Source organism: Dipodomys spectabilis, unplaced genomic scaffold (assembly GCF_019054845.1).
Source record: "Dipodomys spectabilis isolate Male_0828 unplaced genomic scaffold, ASM1905484v1 ptg000018l, whole genome shotgun sequence".
Taxonomy (NCBI): domain Eukaryota; kingdom Metazoa; phylum Chordata; class Mammalia; order Rodentia; family Heteromyidae; genus Dipodomys; species Dipodomys spectabilis.
In genome coordinates, this window is record NW_024870695.1 from 17,196,769 (window position 1) to 17,219,133 (window position 22,365).

The 22,365-nt window shown below is 39.1% G+C and overlaps 1 protein-coding gene across 5 annotated transcripts in view; it reads right to left on the reverse strand.

Moving 5' to 3' along the window:
• Positions 1-22,365, reverse strand: part of Spag9 (sperm associated antigen 9) — a 128,543-nt gene that overhangs the window by 87,519 nt on the left and 18,659 nt on the right. For 4 of the 5 annotated variants that reach the window (XM_042670800.1, XM_042670791.1, XM_042670784.1 and 1 more), the window contains exons 2-3: positions 21,575-21,695; positions 5,956-6,026 (exon numbers count right to left, since the gene is read on the reverse strand). In XM_042670800.1, the coding sequence (XP_042526734.1) occupies positions 5,956-6,026; positions 21,575-21,695 (192 nt within the window). Of the gene's footprint in view, positions 1-5,955; positions 6,027-12,717; positions 12,799-21,574; positions 21,696-22,365 lie in introns of those variants that run through there. The other variant, XM_042670809.1, reaches the window with a different exon arrangement.

Below are 22,365 nucleotides of genomic sequence, written 5' to 3' on the forward strand. Positions count from 1 at the left end.
CTTAGAGCTCTACTGGTCTATCCCTTTGTGACTGATCTTTTCCTTCTACGCTGGATATCAATTCTGTAACATTTTCCTGCTTCAGGAGGTAGTAAATCACTGGTCAGGACAATCAGGAAGAAAGTAAACTAGGCTATATGCCAGTGGCTAACACTTGTACTCTTAGTTATACAGGAAGCTGAGAGAAGTTGAGGATTGAGTTTAAAGCCAATTCTGGCAATGAAGTCTGAAAGACTCCATTTTCCAATTAACCAGCAAAAAGTCAGGCTGGAGGCATGGGAGAGTACCACTGTGAACAATCAAACTGAGTGAGAACACAAGGCCCCAGTTCCAAGCTCCATACCAAAATGAAGAAAAAAAAAAAAAAGTGGCCTACCACTGGTGGCTCACACCTGTAATCCTAACCACTAAGAAGGCTGAGATCTGAGGACCAAGGTTTAAACCCAGCCCAAGAGGGCTGAGAAAGTGGTTCAGTGGTAGAGCGCTTACCTTGCATGCATGAGGCCCTGGGTTTGATTCCTCAGCACCATATAAGTAGAAAAAAAAAAGCCGGAAGTGGCGCTGTGGCTCAAGTGGTAGAGACTAGCCTTGAGGTGAAGAGCTGAGGACAATGCCCAGGCCCAGAGTTCAGGCCCACAACCAGAGCCCCCCCCCCCCCAAAAAAAAAACAAACAGCCCAGGCCAGGGGCCAGTGACTCACGCCTATAATCCTAGCTACTCAGGAGGCTGAGATCTGAGGATCACAGTTCAAAGCCAGCCCAGGCAGGAAAGTCTGTGAGACTCTTATCTCCAATAAACCACTAGAAAACCAGAAGTAGCACTGTAGTTCAAGTGGTAGAGCACTCACCTTGAGCTGAAGATTGCAGGGACAGCACCCAAGCCCAGAGTTCAAGCCCGGGGACCGACAAAAAAAAACCAGCCCAAGAAGGAAAGTCTGTGAAACTCTTTTCACCAATTAACTACCAAAAAAGTCTAAATTTGAGTTTTGACTCAACTGGCAGAAGTGCTATCCTTGAGCAAAAAAGTTCAAAGACATCCTTGGGCCAGGATTCAAGGCCCAAGCCTGGGAAAGAAAAGGAAGGGAGGGAGGGAGGGATTCAAAAGAAAATATAATTGAGTGCAATGGGACTCTTTAAAAGCAACCATGTAAGTCTTCACCAGATAGGAAGTCAAACAAGTCAATGGAAAAATGGGAACTGAGGACCAGAATTAGGGTTCTATATATAGTTCACTGATATAGTATATGCTTACTATGTGCAAGATGCTGGGCTCAGTCTCTAGCACCAATAAATAGGTAGGTAAAGACTAAAATGATCTTGGGAAAGAGAATTACAGAAAACAACAGAAATTTTTTTTCATGTAACAAACATTGAATTTTTTTTTTTTTTTTTTTTTTTTTAATTCTTAGGTCCGGTCATGGGACCTGAACTCTGGGCCTGGGTGCTGTCCCTCAGCTCTTCAACTCAAGGCTAGCACTCTACTACTTGAGCCACAGCGCCACTTCCGGCTTTTTTCTTTTTGCTTATGTGGTACTGAGGAATCGAACCCAGGGCCTCATGCATGCAAGGCAAGCACTCCACCACTGAGCCACTTTCCCAGCCCCTGAATAAATTTTTGAAAATTTTATTAACTTAGGTATGTAAAACTGAAGACTGTAGTACACAAAAATAATATTTAGCAGGGCGCCAGTGGCTCACACCTGTAATCCTAGCTACTCAGAAGGCTGAGATCTGAGGATCATTGTTCCAAGCCAGCCCGGGCGGGAAAGTCCGTGAGACTCTCATCTCCAATAAATCACTAGAAGTGGCGCTGTGGCTCAAGTGGTAGAGTGTTCACCTTGAGCGGAAGAGCATAGGGACAGAGCCGAAGCCCAGAGTTCAAGCCCCATTACCGACCAAAAATAAAATAAATAAATAAATAAATAATATTTATATTAACAAGATAGAAACAAATGTAATACATGAAAGGCTGACAGAATCATAAAAAATACAATCAAATAACTTTTCTTAATTGCTTTGGAAAGCTGTTCATTTAAAACACTGAAAACTCATGCTGAAAACCCTTTTAGAATCATTTTAATTTTAACTTATGTTGTTATAACAATTTCATGTTAATAAATCTTTATGCGAGGTTAACAATGTAAGATTTTTTTACCAATGCAGCATTTCCAAACAGCAAACATTCTATTATGTGCACATAAAGTTTTGCTTAGCCAGCTAAGAAAGTATTGAAATTGTCTTAAATAACTAAATTATTACCTGGGCACTGGTGGATCATCCTTATAATCCTAGCTACTTAGGAGTCTGATATCTGAGGCTGATGGTTCAAAGGCAGCAATTAACCACCCAAAATCTAGAAATGGAGCTGTGACTCAAGTAGTAGAACACTAGCCCTGAGTACAAAAACTTAGTGACAGTGTCCAGGCCCTGAATTCAAGCTCTAGGACTGACACCAACTACCCTCCCCTGCCCCAAAACACACACACACACAGAGACATCACACACAAACACCCTGAATCATTCTGTGTCACACTAATTCACCACATGGAAAATTAATTACAGATTAAAAAATTTAAAAATACAAGAAAAAGGCTGGGAAGGTGGCTCAGTGGTAGGCAGAGTGCTTGCCTTGCATGAATGAGGCCCTGGGTTCGATTCTTCAGCTCCACAAAAGCAGAAAAGGCCAGAAGTGACGCTGTGGCTCGAGTGGTAGAGTGCTAGCCTTGAACTGAAGAGCTGAAGGACAGTGCCCAGGCCCAGAGTTCAGGCCCCACAACTGACCAAAAAAATTTTTTAAAAAGGTGGCATTTGACATTTCATTTCACTTTCTGGAAATAATCCCTAAAAATTCTAATTTTTTAAGAAAAATTTAAACTTTTTTTAAATTTTTATTTAAATTTCTTACATTTCTTCAAACATGTTTCATTATTCTACTTTCATACATGTAAACTTCTTCAATCATGTTCCCCTCATTCGTCTTCTTCACTCTCTCCATTCCTACTGATACTTGCCCAGAAGAGCCTGTTTTACTTTGTCATTTTTTTGTGTGTATATTAATTATTCTAAGGCATTTCACTATGGTATTTTGCTTTTGCATGTATTATATTTTAACCAGACCAACCCCCACTATTGTTCTCTTCTTAACTTTCCAATGGTTTAAGTGAGATCCCTTATGCCATCTTCATATTCTAAGTATACAATGTTTCAATAGTATTCACCTTCCATCACTCTCTTCCTTCCTCTCTTCCCATAGTTATGATAAGACCCATAGTTATGATTAAATTCTATATATGAAAATGTACAGTATATTTATAGTGTGTATATACTGTATGTATTTATACACACATACACATGTGTTTTTAAAGTCTAGATTCCCCATATGAGAGAAAACATTCCATATTTGGCTTTGTGAACTTGGCTTACCTCATACAACTTTCCAGTAAATGACATAATTCATTTTTTTAAAGGCTGAGTAATATTCCTGGTATATATGTACCACATGATTTCATGTTCTTTATGGCTGAGTAATATTCCATGGTATATATTTAGTATACTTTTTTATCCATTCATTGACTATTGGCACCTTGCCTGATTTTACCTCTTGGCTTTTGTGAACAGTGCAGCAATAAATATAGGTATGCAGATGTTCTCTGGCATACTGATTTAAGACTTCTTTTTGGGCCGGGCGCTGGTGGCTCACGCCTGTAATCCTAGCTACTCAGGAGGCTGAGATCTGAGGATCGCGGTTCAAAGCCAGCCCGGGCAGGAGAGACCGTGAGACTCCTATCTCCAATAAAACACCAGAAAACCGGAAGTGGCGCTGTAGCTCAAGTGGTAGAGCGCTCGCCTTGAGCTGAAGAGCTGAGGGACAGCGCCCAGGCCCAGAGTTCAAGCCCCACGACCGACAAAAAAAAAAAAAAAAAAAAGACTTCTTTTTGGTGTGTGTGTGTGTGTGTGCATGCTTGTCAGTACTGAATGTGTGTGTGTGTATGCGTGTGTGTGTATGCGTGTGTGTGTATGTGTGCTTGTCAGTACTGAACTCAGGGCCTCGCCCTCTTGCTTATTTAGCTTTTTCATTCATGGCAGTCTACTACTTGAATCACACTTTTAGTTTTTATTTCCAGCCTGCCTGGGCTCGTTTCACCTGCAACCATAAGATCTCAGGACTGGCATTCTTAGCTGCATTCCCATAACCTTCCAAGGTTAGCGTTATCTCTTATTCTTGGAGCTCCAGTTGAAGGAGGAAGTCGGTGAATAAGGCCTCTCTATACCATAGCTTGTACCAAGCATCCAGCTAGCAAAAAACATCCAGGAAACAACTGACAACAAAGCCACTCACAAGAGTACACCCTCTCCTAGAAGGGTGGAGAGACCTTATCATTAAAGGCCTAGTACAGTGGCACTTTGTGAAATTGACACTACCAGAAGTCCACTGAACTTCTGATATGCAAGCTCCCTATCCACTGTCTGGTGCGAGAAATTGCTCAGGACTTCAAAACAGATCTGTGCTTCCAGAACCCAGCGATTGGTGCTTTACAGGAGGCAAGTAAGGCCTATCTGGTTGGCCTTTTTGAAGTTACCAATCTATGTGCTATCCATGGCAAATGCATAACAATTATGCCAAAAGATATCCAGCTAGCACACCACATAGATGGAGAAAGTGCTTAAGAATCCACTAAGGCTGGGTGCTGATGGCTCATACCTATAATCCTAGCTACTCTCTTCAATTAACCACTCAAAAATCAGAAATAGCACTGTGGCTCAAGTGATAGAGCACTAACCTTGAGCATAAAGAGGCTCTGGGACAGTGCCCCAGGACCAGTGCCCAGGACTGGAGTTCAAGCTCCACAACCGACAAAAAGAAAAAAGAATCCACTAAGATGGAAAACATTTCATTCTCAAAAAGTTTTCTCAGCAGGGTGCTGGTGGCCCACGCCTGTAATCCTAGCTACTCAGGAGGCTGAGATCTGAGGATAAAGGTTCAAAGCTAACTGGGGCAGGAAAAGTCCTTGAGACTTTTATCTCCAACTAACCACCAGAAAACCAGAAGTGCTGTTGTGGCTCTGGTGGTAGAACACTCTCATTGAGCTGAAGAGCTCAGGGGCAGAGCTGAGGCCCAGAGTTCAAGCCCTATAACCAACAACAAGAACAAAAAGATTTCCTTCTCATTTTCTTGTTATCAGTAGTTCTGAATGTTAAATTTTTTCCCCCCATGGGGTCAAAAAGTACCTAAGTATATGACTGCCAGTAGAAAAATATGGGACAGAAATCAGGATTGGCATTTTTTCCACTCTCATTTGTGTGTGAATTTTTAATACAATTGCAGGAATGTACTGCATTAACACAAGTCAAAATGTTTCCATGAACAAGTTTCAGCAGTTCAACTTTATAACAATTATAAATAAACCTATTAAATTTTCTGGCCAATGCTAGCATTTGGACTTTTTTTTTTTAATAAGTACATTTCTTATTGATGGCAAAAAAAAAAAAAAAACACAAGATCTTAGGATGCTGAGTAGCTAGTATAAACCACCAGTATGTTTAGTTGGTTTGGTTTGGGTTTTTTGGTCATAGGGCTTTAACTCAGGGCCTACATGTTGTCCCTGTGCTTAAGTCTAGGTCTATACCACTTTTAGCCAGAGATCTACTTCTGTTGTTCTAGTGGTTAATTGGGGATAAGAGTTTCATGGACTTTCCTGCCTAGTGGGGCAATAAGTCATCCTCCTGAGTACTTAAGATTACAGACATGAGCCACCAGAGCCCAGCTGTATTTCATTTTTTGAGGAATTTTTAGATGTATAGTGGTTATTAGCAGTTTACATTCCCACCAACAATATATAAAGGGTCCTTTTTCCCTTTGTCCTCACCAGTATTTGTAGTTGTTTATAAAACATGCTTTCCAAGATACATTTCTTTATCCCGACATTAACACCATCAATAACAATCAGAAACCCACCTCAGTATGTCTTTGATGTAATGCATTATATTCTTTCTTCAGTTCTGCTTCTCTTTCTTCAAGTCTGCTAACTGAAATTAAGACATACACACTCAATTAAAACAAAATACACAGTCAGAAATTTACTTGGACAAAACCTATCTTGAGTTATTCATAATCATTAGACCTATAATCAACAGTGTTCATATGAAATTCTGCAGTGATACCATTTCACCACCTTAATAAATAACACTTCTGGAGATGAGGAGAACAAAGGGAGTGAGAACAAAACACCCGATCAGTTTGTACATGTGTTTTTAATGTGATTTGAAATTACCTCTTTCAAACACACAGTTAATTCTGTGTAAGTCTTAATGTGGAATCAAACCCCAAATCATTAATTTCTACCATTTTTTAGTATTCTTCAGACTCTTTCAGTACTAACAGTTTATGAAAGCCTCACTGTTTCTAAGTACTCTTTTGCTTTTCTAGTCTTGTCAATTTCAAGAATTTATCCTCTTTTATTTAGCTCCCTCTGCTGATAGATTTTGTGAGTGGCACTGATGTGGACCTGTGCTCACAGAATACAACTTTCATGATGTCAAAAGAAAAGAGGAAAGGTTTTAGATCCCAAGATACAGAATGTTAAAATAGGATCTCCCAAGAGCAAATAATTAACAGCAAAGAAGAATGACTCTGAGAAGTGGTGGGATCTGAGTGAATCCAAGAAGAAATTACACTACTTAAGCCAAATGATAATGGAGTATTCCAGAGAAGTGAGCACAAAATCAGCTGGAGGAGTTCATAAGTGGACATAGTCACAGTGCCAGTGGATTGTCCAGATACTCAACTGTGTTAGAAAGTCTTGGTTGGGGGCTGGGAAGGTGGCTCATTGGTAGAGCGCTTGCCTTGCATGCCTGAGGCCCTGGGTTCGATTCCTCAGCACCACATAAGCAAAAAGAAAAAAGCCGGAAGTGGCACTGTGGCTCAAGTGGTAGAGCGCTAGCCTTGAGCTGAAGAGCTGAGGGACAGCGCCCAGGTCCAGAGTTCAGGCCTCACAACCGGACCCAAAAAAAAAAAAAAAAAAAGAAAGAAAGTCTTGGTTGGAAATGTTCTCCTAGAGTGAAGGTCAGTCAGGAGGTAACACACAAGGCTGTTTGTAATCTATAACCTGTGACTGGCCAAGAGCTATAGAAGCAACTAACACCCCAACAACTTGCTTATGAATATGTTTTATATGCCTAATGTTCACTGACACCAAACAAAATGTAGCACGTGCTACCCAGTAAACTCACCTTGGTTCTAATACCTTTGCCTGCCATAAATAATCTGAATAGCTTAGAAACAGGTCATTCTTTAAGAAAATTGTACCTCTTTGTGTTTTGATTTGCTTCTGATTCAAGCTTATATGTTTATCAGCCCATTAATGGATGAGTAAATTCACAACACAATATACATGCAACACAGCTTAACATACCAGGAAAGGACTGAGTACATCACAACTAGTAGCACACGTGTATTTGTGATAATACAATGGGTGCTGCAAGATTGGGTGCCTTTTGGGGGAGGTGGGGTGAGGAATATTGCCTTTTGAAACCCAGGGATTACGTTTTGCTAGGAAGGCACTCTATTGCTTGAACCAGGCTCCTGGCCCTTTTGGCTTGTTTCTCAAATTGGGTCTCATTTTTGGCCTGGACCACAATCCTCCTATGTATACTTTCTTTATAGATAGTACGACAAGTACACATCACAATGTCCAGCATTTATTGGTTGAGATAGGTCCCCTGGATGACTTTATTTTACCTGAGCTGACATGCAACAAGATCCTGCAAATTTTAGTAGCTAAGATTATGTACACGAGCCACCACACCTGGCTTTAGTGCTGCTTATTTTTTAAAAAGAAAAAGAAAAACACAAGCAAAATAGTAAACACTTTCTATACTTTTGAATAACTAAATTCATATAAACGCTGAGACTACTGGATAAATCATATCTACTTTAAATTATTGATCTTTTTCAAATCAGTAATTTCTTGTCAGGGTTAGTAACTTTTTTGTGTATGTGCTGGTCCTGTGGCTTGAGCTCAGGGCCTAGGTGCTGTCCCTGAGCTTTTGCTCAAGGCTAGTGCAATACCACTTGATTCACAGTGCTACTTCCTTAATCAGTAAACCAGTCTTTTTTTTTGGTCGTGGGTCTTGAACTCTGGGTCTGAGCGCTCTCCCTTAGCTCTTCAGCTCAAGGCAAGCACTCTACCACTTGAGTCATAGTGCCACTTCTGGTTTTCTGAGTGGTTTATTGGATATAAGAGTTTCACAGCTTTTCCTGCCCGGGCTGGCTTTGAACGAAGATCCTCAGATCTCAGCCTCCTGAGTAGCTAGGATTACAGGCATGAGCCACCAGCGCCTGGCAAGTATTTTCTTGACGTGAAACCAAAAGAAAAAAAAAATTTATGCTCAATAGGAAAGCCTTATTATTCTGTTTTGAGGGTGAAACTCAGAACCTATACTTGGTAAGCAGTGCTTAAGCATCTTGAGCTATATCTCCAGCCCTTTTGGCTTCAGTTATTTTTCAGGTATAATATTTTTTGTCCTTGTTCAGCTAGCCTAGACTTTAATTCTCCAAGCCTCCAGTAGCTGGTGGAGTGACAGGTGTGCCTAGCTCTACTGGTGAAGATGAGGTAAACCTTTTGCCTAGAGTTGCCTCAAACCATAGTCTTCCCAATCTTAATCTTCCAAGTAGCTAAGATTACAAGTATAAATCACAATACCCAGTAGAGTTAGAATCAATTAACTCATCAATTTGACATGAGTTCATAAATTTGTATCACCACCATCATTAATACCAGATAACATATAGTGCTTATTATATACCACGAACTGTTCTATGAACTATATACAGTCTATTAACCTTATGATGGAAAAATCACCATTACATTCATTTTAGATATAAGGAAATTGAGGCAAATTGGGGTTAACTTACCCAGTCACAAAGGTAATTCTCTAATAGAAGAGTCTGGCTCTAGGGCTGGGAATGTGGCTCAGTGGTAGAGTGCTCGCCTAGCATGTAGGAAGCCCAGGGTTTGATTCCTCAGTACCACATCCACAGAAAAAGCCAGAAGTGGCACTGTGGCTCAAGTGGTAGAGTGCTAGCCTTGAGCAAAAGAAGCTCAGGGACAGCGCCCAGGCCCAGAGTTGAAGTACCAGGACTGGCAAAAAAGAAAACAAAAACAACAAAAAAAGAAGAGTCTGGCTCTAGAACCTGTGTTCTTAATTACCATGCTACACTGGCACTCAGGAAATACTCATCTGTTATATACAATGGAGTCTCCTTTATGATTCTATCCAGGGGAGAATATAGGCTTCAAACAAAATACCCTCTGTTTTTATGGAAATAAACCAATTTTTGATACTCTGACAAAAAGCTTCAAACCGCCAAGCAAAAATACATACTCTCTGGGATGGGAATATGGCTTAGTGGTAGAGTGCTTGCTTAGCACACATGAAACCCTGGGTTTGATTCCCCAGTACCACACAGAAAAAAAGCTGGTGCTGTGCCTCAGAGTCTTGGGCACAGAGAGGTGCAGGGATAGACCCCAGGCCCTGAGTTCAAACCCCAAGACCAGAAAAGAAAAAAAAAAAAAAAGTGAGTAATAATGAGAAGACTTTGGGTTATTGGAGAAGCTATCCTTGGAAAAGACTAAGATAGCTCTCCTAAGAGCAAGTTATAAGAGGCAGCTTGACCCCTGAATCGTTTTCTGCATTCTTGTTTTGAGATGTGATCTCTCTCTCCCACTCCCACATGTGCTTTCAACATTGTGAAGTCATCTGTCAGTGAGCACTCACCAAAGGCACAACCAGTTCTACTACCTCAATCTTTGGGGTACTAGATCTGAAAGCTAAATAAACCTCTCTAGGGTTCTACAACTGAGAGCTAAATAAACCTCTTTTCTAAGTCTGCTTGCCTTATGTTATTTTGTTACAGTAATGAAAAATAGACTAATACATATATTAAACCCAAATCAAAATGTTACTACAAACACATCAAATTGGCTACATAATCAAAAACATCATGACCTGAAAAAAATATAGAACAAGTAGAACTTTCATATAGTGCTGGTAGAAGCATGGATTTGGTAAAAGCATAAATTGCTATACCCAAACTGAAAAGTATTTGGTAAGAGTTTATAAAGTTGAATGCTGACCCTATGACAACAAGTATACATATATCCACCCAGTTATACTTGGAATATGAAGTGAATGCCAAAGGCTTGATCCCTAACGCAATGGTCAGAGCTGGGCTTTTAGGAAGTGATTAGATATGACCCCATCAATGGAACCTAGGAAATGTCTAGCCCCAAACTCTTAGTCAAAGCAATAAGTGGATTGAAACTTACAAGATATTAGGTCAAAATAAACATTTCTTCCTTTAAGTTGCTTTTACTAGGGCTGTTTTGTCACCATGATGAAAAGCTGACTAACACAAAGTCACAGGCATTTTAAAATAGTGTTCAAGGAAGTACTATTAATAACCACCCAACCCTGGAAACTACCCAACTGTCTATCAATAGCACAGTATAAAAGTATTCATGAGCCAGGCACCTGTGGCTCACGCCTATAATCCTAACTACTCAGGAGGCTGAGATATGAGAATCACGGTTCAAAGCCAGTCCGGACAGAAACATCCATGAGACTCTTATCTCCAATTAACCACCAGAAAACCAGAAGTGCGCTGTGGCTCAAGTGATAGAGCGCTCGCCTTGAGCTGAAGAGCTGAGGGACAATGGCCAGGCCCAGAGTTCAAGCCCCATGACCAACCAAAAAAAAAAAAAAGTTCATGTATTGGAATACTATGTAACAAAAATGAATAAACAATGCTACAAACACCATTACCACTGACAGACAGTGCAAGCATGAAGTTGAGAAAAAGTAGTAGAAACAAAAGAACACAAAAAAGAAAAGACACATAAAATACTAAAGTTTTACAAGGCATGGCAGTGGTCACCTTTGGGGAAGAATTCACCAACTGATAAATGATATTATAAATACAATCCCACCTTAGTCCAAATACAATGAGTATCCATCCATTCACTCAGTATATTCCTAGGCTCAAGTATTCATTGTTTATCATGTTCTACAACAACTACTATGAATTGAACATGTATGTAGCCTTTAGCCCAGGCTGGTGGCTCACGCCTATAATCCTTGCTACTCCAGCGGCTAAAATCTGGGGACCTCAGTTTAAAGTCAGCCTGGGCATGAGAGTCCATGAGACTCTTATCTCTAATTAGCCACCAGAAAACTATAAGTGGTGCTGTGACTCAAAGTGGTAGAGCACTAGCCTTGAGCAAAAGAGCTCAGAGACAGTGCTCAAGCCATGAGTTCAAGCCCCAAGACCAAAAAAAAAGCAACCTTTAATACGTGAGTCATTGTATGATAAATTTTCACTTAACTATGTTGGTATATTCTTAGAAATGCCTCATTAGCCATTTTAACATTGTGAAAACATAAGAGTATATTCACATAATTAAGACAGCTTTGATGTCACTACGTGATATACTCTTATGGGATTGCTGTTATATATGAAGTTTATCATTGACTGAAACATTGTTACATAGTACGTGATTACTGTTCCTATTTTGTGGCTTGTTTGCTATAGCAACCAGAGTTAGTTTAACATATATATTAGCTTATAAGCACCTATTAAAGTCCATATGGAGCTTTCTAAATCATAAAGCACCTAATTATGCTTTAAGCATAGTTTGTGTCTTTTGTTATTCTGAATGCTACTCTGGCAATGATTCTACTCTGTCACCTACAGCAAGTACCTAGACAAATATTGTTTGTATTTCAAGTTTTCTTTACCTGTACTGTGATCTAAATACTATTATCTTTTTAGACATATACAGAACAAATCATATAAAAATCATATAATACGATCATATAATTGATCATATAAATGTATACGTATTATATAAAGCTGGGCACTGGTGACCCAGGTACAGCGCCTGGGCTCTGAGTTCAAATCCCAGGACCACAAAAAAAAAATTATGTATTACTATACATAGACTGTGATCATATAATTCAAATTGGAACCTCAAGTGCTTTTCCAAAAATCACAATAATTCAGCACAACATATCCAATAAACTCACTTTAGTCAAGGCCTAAAACACAGAAGATAATATAAACAGTGTCGAAAAGTACCTTTTAACAAAGGAAAAAGCCATCTCTTGAGAGCCCTGAATGCCACTGAGGAACTAGTAAAGGGCAAAGGGAAGGGAAAAACTGGAAGAAAAAAAAAAAAGCTCATCTAGACTTCAGACATCTCTCAAAACCTCAAGTACCATGGAGTAACTGATACCTGCAGAGCTGTGCTACATCTGAAAGTATTAAAAGATCATTTCTTATTTAATAGTCCCCTTATAAACTAAACTTCAAAAATGAGTTCATGAAAACTCCAAAAACCTTATCATTTTACTCATCAAACTAGCTACAGTCTGTTTATCCTATCTATCCCAAACAACAGATAACCAATCAGCCAATTTTTAACTGCTAATTTTCTAGGAGAGAAAAAAATCAAATCATGGTATCTGAAAGGGGAAAAAGGGGCAAGAAGAAAAGAACAATTAAAAGACAAATCTAAAATTGACCCCTCATAAGATTGCATATGGAGATACTCTAGCCTCATTTGGAATGCTCTTTTTTTTCCTCCATCTTTCCAAAAAGCAAGAGGATATGATATGGCAGGAAGAGCTACCTGCTCTGCCGGCTCAAATCAGAGCTTACCTCCTTAGATTGATGGCCTTTGCCAAGTTTGGAACACCTTCCATCTCTGTTGTCTTCTGCCCCATCAGACTGCTGATAGGCCTATGGGGAGAAGAAAGAGAAACAGACCTGCTAGAATGCCACATCCAACTCATTATTTGCCTTCTCAAAAGCAATCAGTTCTTACTGTTCATGGAAGGCAGATAATCCAACTGTTACTAGATCTCAGGAGATTAACATTGGTCTTTCAGAAATTCTCCTTGAACAATTTAGCAACAAAGTTCCTAAAAGAAAGAAAGACTCAAAATACTCACTTAACAGGAAACAAATCTCAGACAACCACATCAAATCAGTAATAAAAGCTTATCCTCTGTCAACCAAGTCCTTCACCATGCTTCTCAACTCCAAAAGACTTTTAGACCAGTATTATATGATATTAATCAGTAGCACAGGTAACAGAATATTTGAAATTCTGTCATGAATCAGTGATCATATTCCTACAAAGATTGGGCAAACTTCCAAGAATTCCTGTACTAAGGACTTTTAACAATCTGACATAGTCACTGTCATGAAGATGTCATCTAAGCCATCCACAAGCATAGGTCGCCAACTCTACTACCTATACACAGTCTCTCCCTATACACAGGGACAGGCCAGGCTTTCTCTCAGCGCCTATTCCTGTGTATCATCCCTGTGGCCAAGAAATGCTTCACTATGACCAACCAAAACCAACAAACTCCTCTAATTCAATCTTTTCTAAAATTATAGAAAAGGAACTTGGCATCCTTCGTGACTATCAATCCTTTAATATATTTGAAGTTTTGAAAAGCCACTTATCAGGGTTTTTTTTTTTTCTGTTCTTTAAATTAAAGCACCAGAAATCTTTTAATCTTCCTCATAAAACTCAGTTTTCAGTGCTTTCTTTAGTACTAGATATTAATTACAAACTACAACTTTAATTTTTTTTTGGTCAGTCGTGGGGCTTGAACTCTGGGCTTGGACGCTGTCCCTCAGATCTTCAGATCAAGGCGAGCGCTCTGCTGCTTGAGCCACAGCATCACTTCCGGTTTTCTAGTGGTTTTATTGGAGATAAGAGTCTCACGGTCTTTCCTACCGGGGCTGGTTTTGAACCATGATCCTCAGATCTCGGCCTCCTGAGTAGCTAGGATTACAGGTGTGAGCCACTGGCACCCGGCTACAACTTTAATATTATTAAAAGACAGCACTAGAGCTGGAGAGTGGCTCACACTTTAATCCTAGCTACTCAACTTATCTTGTGCTGGGTTTTTTCTTTTTTCTTTTTTTTTTTTTGGGGGGGGGGTGGCTTTCCCTCTGATATGTGGACTTTGAAAGCCAATTAGTTCTTTAACATTATAAAAAAAATAAAATGGGGCTGGGAAGTTGGCTCAGTGGTAGAGCGCTTGCCTTGCATGCCTGAGGCCCTGGGTTCGATTCCTCAGCACCACATAAGAAAAAAGAAAAAAGCCGGAAGTGGCACTGTGGCTCAAGTGGTAGAGCGCTAGCCTTGAGCTGAAGAGCTGAGGGACAGTGCCCAGGCCCAGAGTTCAGGCCCCACTACCGGACCCAAAAATAAATAAATAAATAAAAAGAAAAAGAAAATGGACTAAAAGTAGCTTGCCTTGTGTATGTGTGTGGTGGTCATGGGGCCTGGGCACTGCCCCTGAGCTTTGGAGCCACAACTCCACTTCTGGTTTTCTGGTGGTTAACTGAAGCTAAGTGTCTAAGGATTTTCCTGCCAGCCTCCTAAGTAGCTAGGATTACAGGCTACCAACCTTCAGCTTAAAAGTCGCTTTCTTTATAAATCTAGTCATATTTTTAAGCAAGGAGATATAAATTTGAAACTTCCAAAGTAACCTTAATAAAAAAGCATATGGTTGCTGGGGGCTGGTGACTCACTCCTATAATCCTAGCTACTCAGGAGGCTGAAATTTGAGGATGATAGTTTGAAGCCAGCCCAGGCAGAAAAGTGCATGAGACTCTTACTTCCAATTAACCAGCAAAAAAGCCCAAAATGGAGCTGTGGATCAAGTGGTAGAATACCAGTCTTGAGTGAAAAAAGCTAAGGTAGAACATCAGGCCCTGAGTTTAAGACCAGCAAGCACATGCTTACACACATACACACACACACACACACACACACACACACACACACACACACACACACACACACACACACACACACACACACACACACACACACACACTCAGCATATGGTCCTAAGAAAATCACAGATCATCACTTTATCTACTGTACCATTCATGCAGAGGTACCGACCTTCCTTCCTTCTTTCCTTCCTTCTTTCCTTCCTTCCTTCCTTCCTTCTTTCCTTCCTTCCTTCCTTCCTTCCTTTCCTTCCTTCCTTCCTACCATTTGAACTGTAAACCTCAAACTTACTCAACTTGCTTGACTGGTACTTTACCACTTGAGCCTTCCAGTCCAGCTTTCTGGTGGCTAAGAGACGGAGTCTCCAGAACTTTTTAGCTTAAGCTGGCTTTGAATCACAGTCCTCTGGGTCTGTCTCCTGATTAGCTGTGATTACAGATGTGAGCCCTGGCACACACATGTGAAAGGGATTTTCTATAGATAAGATTTTATTTAACTTTTCCATTTTTTCTAAACATTTAGATCTGATGCCTTTGTGCCAGTTTTTATATATAGTAAGGCAGGGATCCAACTTCATTCTTTTGCATAAACTTTTCCATTTTTTTTTAATCCTTGTACTTGATAGGCAACAATAATGTCCTTGGTTCCTTTTTGGTTTTTTTCCAAGAATATTAACACTGCTAAGCCTAAGGGTGTAGGCTCTCTCAAATCTCCACTATAATTTGTAACTTTAAAAGGCAGAAATTCTCAATGAATCATTATCATTATAAATCGTATCTTTACCAGAAAGTCCCTACTTTAAAAATGTTTGGAGTCATCAATTTCTTTTATTTAATGTAAAATAATGATGAACATACTACTGTCCCCAAACTTTTCAACTAGTAGAAGGCTTATGACCAAAAAATAATGAGACAAGTATTTATAAGCTGTTTTTGCTTAAAATTAAAAGCACTGATTTCTCTACTTGGGCACATAAATTAAAAGAAACAGAAAAGTTCTACTCTGTTTCCTGAATTTTGTATCTGTGTCCTCTGCCCTGAGCCACTTTACAGACATCTTGGAATCAAAGGAGGATGGAACCACCTATCAGGCATCAATATTTATCCCGATTTTGGGGGTGGGAGGGTGCTCCCATCCTGCTGAAGGGACAAGAAGTTCTAACCAATACGTAATCACCACAACCACCTGAGTCTAGGACTATTTAACTATGGGTACACTTTGCTCCCTCCTGCCCCAACTCCATCCTATTTAACTAAGGCACTATGTGTGGAGGGGATAGGGGACACCTGCAGAAGTGGTGAAGCCCATCCATAACCATGGATAATTCTGTCTCTGCTTTCTTCCTATCTCTTTATTTGGAATTCTGTGGTGAGTAGACAGATGTGAAATGTGGAACTCCTGAAGCTGTGGGCCTGAGTTCTTTCTAATACTCCAGTTTCAGTAAGAAGTGATTTTGTCCCAATAATCAAGTTTTATGGTCTAGGCTTAAAGTTATTTTACTAGATTAAGACTTAATACCAAATTAAAAAGCCAAACAAAAGTTTTATGTGAGACAGAATGAAGAGGAAGTTCAGAGTATAAGGCTCTAATATTTATATATCATCAGTTGTCAACCACATTTTCCTTTTTTTTTTTTTTTTGGTCAGAGCTGGGCTTGAAATCTGGGCTTGGTGCTGTTCCTCAGCTCTTCAGCTCAAGGCTAGCACTCTACCACTTGGAGCACAGTGCCACTTCAGGTTTTCTGGTGGTTAATTGGAGATAAGAGTCTCACGGAGTTTCCTGCCCAGGCTGGCATGAGCTACCAGCACCCAGCCATTTTTTAAATTTTTAAAATGTGCCTGTATTAGGGCTTGAATTCAGGACTTGACCTTAGCTTTTTTTGCTCAAGGCGAGTGCCTTATCACTTGAGCCATAGCTCCACTTCTAGTTTTTTGGTGGTTAGCTGGAGAACAGTCTCACAAACTTTCCTGTAAGGGCTAGCTTCAAACCGTGACCCTCAAATCTCAGCCTCCTGAGTAGCTATGATTACAGGAATAGCTACCAAGTGCCCAGCTCCATTTAATTTTTTTTTTTTAAGGTCTGAAACCAAGACCTGTACTCAGTACCTGCCACTTTCACTCCTTGGCTAGCATTCTACCAACTGAGCCACACCTCCAACCCCTAAGCTGCTTGTGGGTTTTTTTAATGGATTTTTATTGGAAGAAAGGAAAGACAAAAATCAAAAAATTCTTCTCCAAAAAAAATTTACTATTACCTAAATCATTTCATCTTCCTCTCACAAAAGGTAATGGCTCTGTACCTAAGGGGAAAGAAATTTATTATAAAGTTAAAGAGCTGGAGGACTACTAAAGTTTACTATGAGGGAACAGAATACTAACTAAACAGGCCTGTATCAGTTCCAAGTAGTAGTATGTTGTATATAACTATAACATGTTAAGATAAACCAAATATTTTGCTACATATCTTTACTTCTTCAATTCTGCTCTCGTTGGAAACAGCCAAACACTACAAATCAAGAACCATTGATTGTTGGAACCACTGTTTCAACTTCCTTAAATATATTCTAAGAAAACTATCAAAAGAGAGGAAGCTTGTAGAAGTGAACATTAGCTATGATTCACTACACAGCAGGGGAGAGGGGGATGACACCCAACCACTAGAGAAAATTTCTGGGTTTTTCCTCCTTGTGGTGCTAACCCAGAAGCTGCATCTAGCATGGGAAGCAAATGCCCTACAAGTGAGCTAGTCCCCAGCCTCACCTATGTTTACTGCTATCCTGATTCATGCCAGGGATTTAAGATAGCACTCAGGAATAGTACGTATGCTTGAGATTTGGGGCTAGAAAAAAAGAATAATTTAAATGGGTTAACTAGATAAGGTCCAAACTAGTTGTGACAGAAGTTTGTCCTAAGTTTCTGGAAGCCAAAGTGGATCAATAAAATGGCCATTAAAATAATTCTTTTTTTTTTTTCTTTGGTCGTGGGGCTTCAACTCAGGGCCTTGGCACTGTCCCTGAGCTTTTTCACTCAAGACTAGCACTTTACTGTTTTGAGCCACAACTCCACTTAAAATAACTCTTATTAGATGGGCTGAGAAGGTGGCTCAGTGGTAGAGTGCTTGCCTTGCATGCATGAGGCCCTCGGTTTGATTCCTCAGCACCACATAAGCAGAAAAAGCCGGGAAGTGGTGCTGTGGCTCAAGTGGTACAACACCAACCTTGAGCTGAAGAGTTGAGGGACAGTTCTCAGGCCCAGAGTTCAGGCCCCAAATCAACAACAACAACAACAACAACAACAAAAAACACTTATTAGAGAAAAGAAGGGAGCATATTTTTCAGAAAACAAGAGAATTGCCAATAAATGGCATAGTTTCTGGATAGCTGATGTATGCTAACATTAAATAAATAAATACTAAGTTGAGTGTAGTGGCACAAGCCTATACTCGCAGCACTCTCAGGCTCAGGAAGGAAGATCTAGAGTTTGAGGCCAGTTTGGGCTACATCAAAAAAAAACAACAACAAAGAAATAAAGATCCTACAAGGCAAATAGGATAAATTTAAATTACTACTCTAATTGCAATAATGTAAAAGCATGATACTTACAAAAAAAGATTATATAACCTTCTACCTTTTCCAACTCCATAAAGTTATGATTTCTTTGGTCACAAAGATTATCATATTCCCCTACACCACAATCACACTGCAATCATTGTAGAATGCTAGGCATAGCAGAGCAGTTTATATTTTAACTATATTATGTATGATGTTGATATTTACTTGACTCATTTAAGATAGTATTTGGCTTATGAGATATATAAACAGTCAACATACCAACAGAAATAATAACTATAAACTTTTCTGATAAAGACTCCATTACTGCACCTCACTATAGATGACAAAATCCATAAGCTAAACGCAGCAAACACGACTTTTTCAACTTGTAACTTCTTCATTGCATACCATATGTTTTAGACTCCTCTTTAATGCTCACAAGATGTTACTTACCAAGACTATTCCTGGTACTCCCAGGTAAGAATAATATATAGAATTCCTTTTAAAATGCTTTATTCATGCTGGAAAAAAATTAAACATAACCACAAAATTCTAACAAAATTTTTATAGTCAATTTCTCAAAGTTGAATCATAACATCACATCTGATGTTTCCACACTATCAAAAACTATAAAGTGTATCCTTTAATTTCTGTTTATTTTTTCTTCCTTCTCAAATAGCAAATAACTCTAACCAACATTTCCATTTTTAATTCAGAAAATACTACTCACACCAAAACTTGAAGTTCCATTATGACTACTTTTAAAAAGGGTATATTCCCTAAAATACATCCATCAGAACTGACATGTTCAGTCTTTAAAAATATAGACTCTTAAGATACATAGACAAAAATATGGAACCTGAAGTCAGGCATGGTAGTGGACACATATAATCCCAGCACTCAAGAGAAGACAGGAATATAAACAGTTCAAGGCCAACCTGGCCACATAGTCTATCTCGAAATTAATTTTTCCAAAAAAAACCACACATCTCATTTATTACATAAAAAGAACTAGAACTGGTTGTACATGCCCATAATCCCAGCTCTCTAGGAGGTAGAAGCAGAAAGATCATAGTACATGGCCAACTCAGACGAAAGTGACCAAGACCCTATCTCAAAGACAAGCTAGGCGTAGTGACAAATGCCCATTGTACTAGTTGCTTGGGAGGAAGAGGCAAGAGGAAAATAGTTTAGGCTAGTCCAGGTAAAGTTTGCAAGAGACACTTTGTGGGAAAAAATAAAAATAAAATAAAAGCAAAGGACTAGGAGTATAGTAGCTGAAGTGGTAGAAACCTTACCTAGCAAGTGAGAAGCTCTGAGTTCAATCACAGTACCACCGGCATAAAAAATAATTCAGCCTAACATGTTTATTCAAATTTGCTTTCATCTTTTAAACTCAGTCCTGGATTTCTATTAATATAGGGCACTTGGGGCTGGGAAGGTGGCTCAGTGGTAGAGCGCTTGCCTTGCATGCCTGAGGCCCTGAGTTCGATTCCTCAGCACCACATAAGAAAAAAGAAAAAAGCCACAAGTGGCACTGTGGCTCAAGTGGTAGACTGCTAGCTTTGAGCTGAAGAGCTGAGGGACAGCGCCCAGGCCCAGAGTTCAGGCCCCACGATCAGACCCAAAAAAAAAAAAAAAAAAAAAAAAAAAAAAAAATATATATATATATATATATATATATATATGATACGAATGACTATAACTTACTGTCATCTTTTTAAAAATAAGTGGCATTGATTCATATTATAGATTTGAGGGAAGGAAAAGGGGACTACAACAAGCAAACAAAAAAACTGAAAAACTGAAAAATGTATAAAAGGAATCTACAAGGAATTTCTTTCTAAATCAAAGGAAAATTTTCTAAAACTTTACTATTCTTCAGAAATCAAGAAAAAAATACTTTAAAATAATGAAAATTAGGTTAATTCTATCAATTCTAAAATACTATTTCCTCTCTGCTATAAAAGCACAAGCAAATCAGGATTAGAGAGTTTATCTTCAATAGCCAAAATTTCTTGTTCTTTGAATTGAGAATTCGTGATGTTAAATGTGCCAAAAGCTTGCAATTGTTGTAAGACTGTTTATGTAGATGAGTGGTACTCATAGTAATGTGACTCCAATAGGCACAATAGTCTAGCATAAGCTCTCAAGTCTTCAAATTCCTATAACAGAACCTATAATAGAATCATATAAGTTGATAAATTCAGGGTTAACCAAAAAGATACATAAGTCTATGTATCGTGGAGCTTAAAAATACAAAGGCATGACATCTTGCTCATTTTGTTTCATTCACGCCCATTTTTGTTACCAAACATCCAGTAGCTCTCTTCTATGGTATCTGGTTAATAACCATGTATGGTATCTGGTTAATAACCTTGGAATGCTTGAACTCCAGATTCCCAGTAATTTTTATTTGGCTCTCTTAGGCACTTGTAGAGTTCAATAGAGTGCACTGACTTATCACATATATCACACATATTCTAAGCCTGGTGCTAAAAATTATCCAGCATGAATGGCGGTTCTTTAACAGTAGATGTAATGTGCCTTTAGGGTAAAGCAGGAAGAAGAGTAGGACACCTCTTGCTTCCTAGGATTTATAGTTTTTAATGCTGGGAGGGACAAGCAGAGATCTCTAACTACATCAGATGTAAATAGGTCATAAAGTTTCTTGCCATTTCCTTTTCTAACTTTGACTTAATTAGGTCATTTTCATTAGCCAAAAAAGAGAAATCATTCTAAAGGTTTGAAACAACTACTTTAGAAGTAGAGAATAACATGAAATTATAGTAAAAATGAATTAAATCTGAAAAGTGAAATTCTGTTCTTAATAACCTTATTGTTCCATTAAAATAAACCAGTCATTTTTATTCATGCTTAAAGCTTTTTTCTCATATTTTTAATTTAAATGCAATAACAGAACAATGGAATTGTATAAATGATCTACACACACATATCCCTATGTAATGAACATAGCATGTTAATTATAATCAGGCTGAGAGCTAAATAAAGGAAGTGAGTCTTTTATCTTGTTTTTGCTACTTTTGCATACATAGGTACATAACTATCATGAACACCGAGCCTCAACTTTTGATTCTGGAATAATTTTAAGCATATATTTGAAACCCGTGTCAAGTTTCAGGATCATACTACTGAAGCCCACTCTTCAATGTGTACTTAGGAGGAGAGGTGTTTTCACTTACTCTGGTCAGCATAGTTTTTTGCTTTGAGTTCAAGTTGTCTTGTTTGAGATTCTAGAGATTCTACTCGGGTCTGTAAATCCTTTTTTTCCTGTTCTTGAGAGTCTTCAAATTCAATAAATTTCTAAAAAAAAAAACAATATACATTTTCACCAGAAAAATAAAATCTTTCTTCTATTTTTCAACTCCTATGTTTCTCAGTATCGAGAATAACAATAGAGCCGGGTGCCAGTGGCTCATGCCTGTAATCCTAGTTACTCAGGAGGCTGAGATCTAAGGACCACGGTTCCAAGCCAGCTGGGATAAGGAAAGTCCATGAGACTCTTATTTCCAATAAACCACTCAGAAAACCAGAAGTGGTGCTGTGGCTCAAGTGGTAGCACGCTAGCCTTGAGCTGAAGAGCTGAGGGACAGCACCCAGGCCCAGAGTTCAAGCCCCACAACCGACCAAAAAAAAAAAAAAAAAGAAGAAGAACAATAGGTATTAATTACTTAAAGAGATTGTAGAGGTCTGGGAAGATGCATGAGGCCCTGGGTTTGATTCCTCAGCACCACATAAGCAGAAAAAGCTGGAAGTGGCACTCTAGCTCAAATGGTAGAGTACTAGCCTTGAGCTGAAGAGCTGAGGGACAGCGCCCAGATGCAGAGTTCAGGCCCCATGACCAAAAAAATAAAAGACTGTAGAATGGTGAACTTGGGTTGATTTTAAATTTCTCCATAAAAATTGTGTGTTTTTTGTTGTTTGTTTTTTTTGGGTCCGGTCATGGGCCTGAATTCTGGGCCTGGGCGCTGTC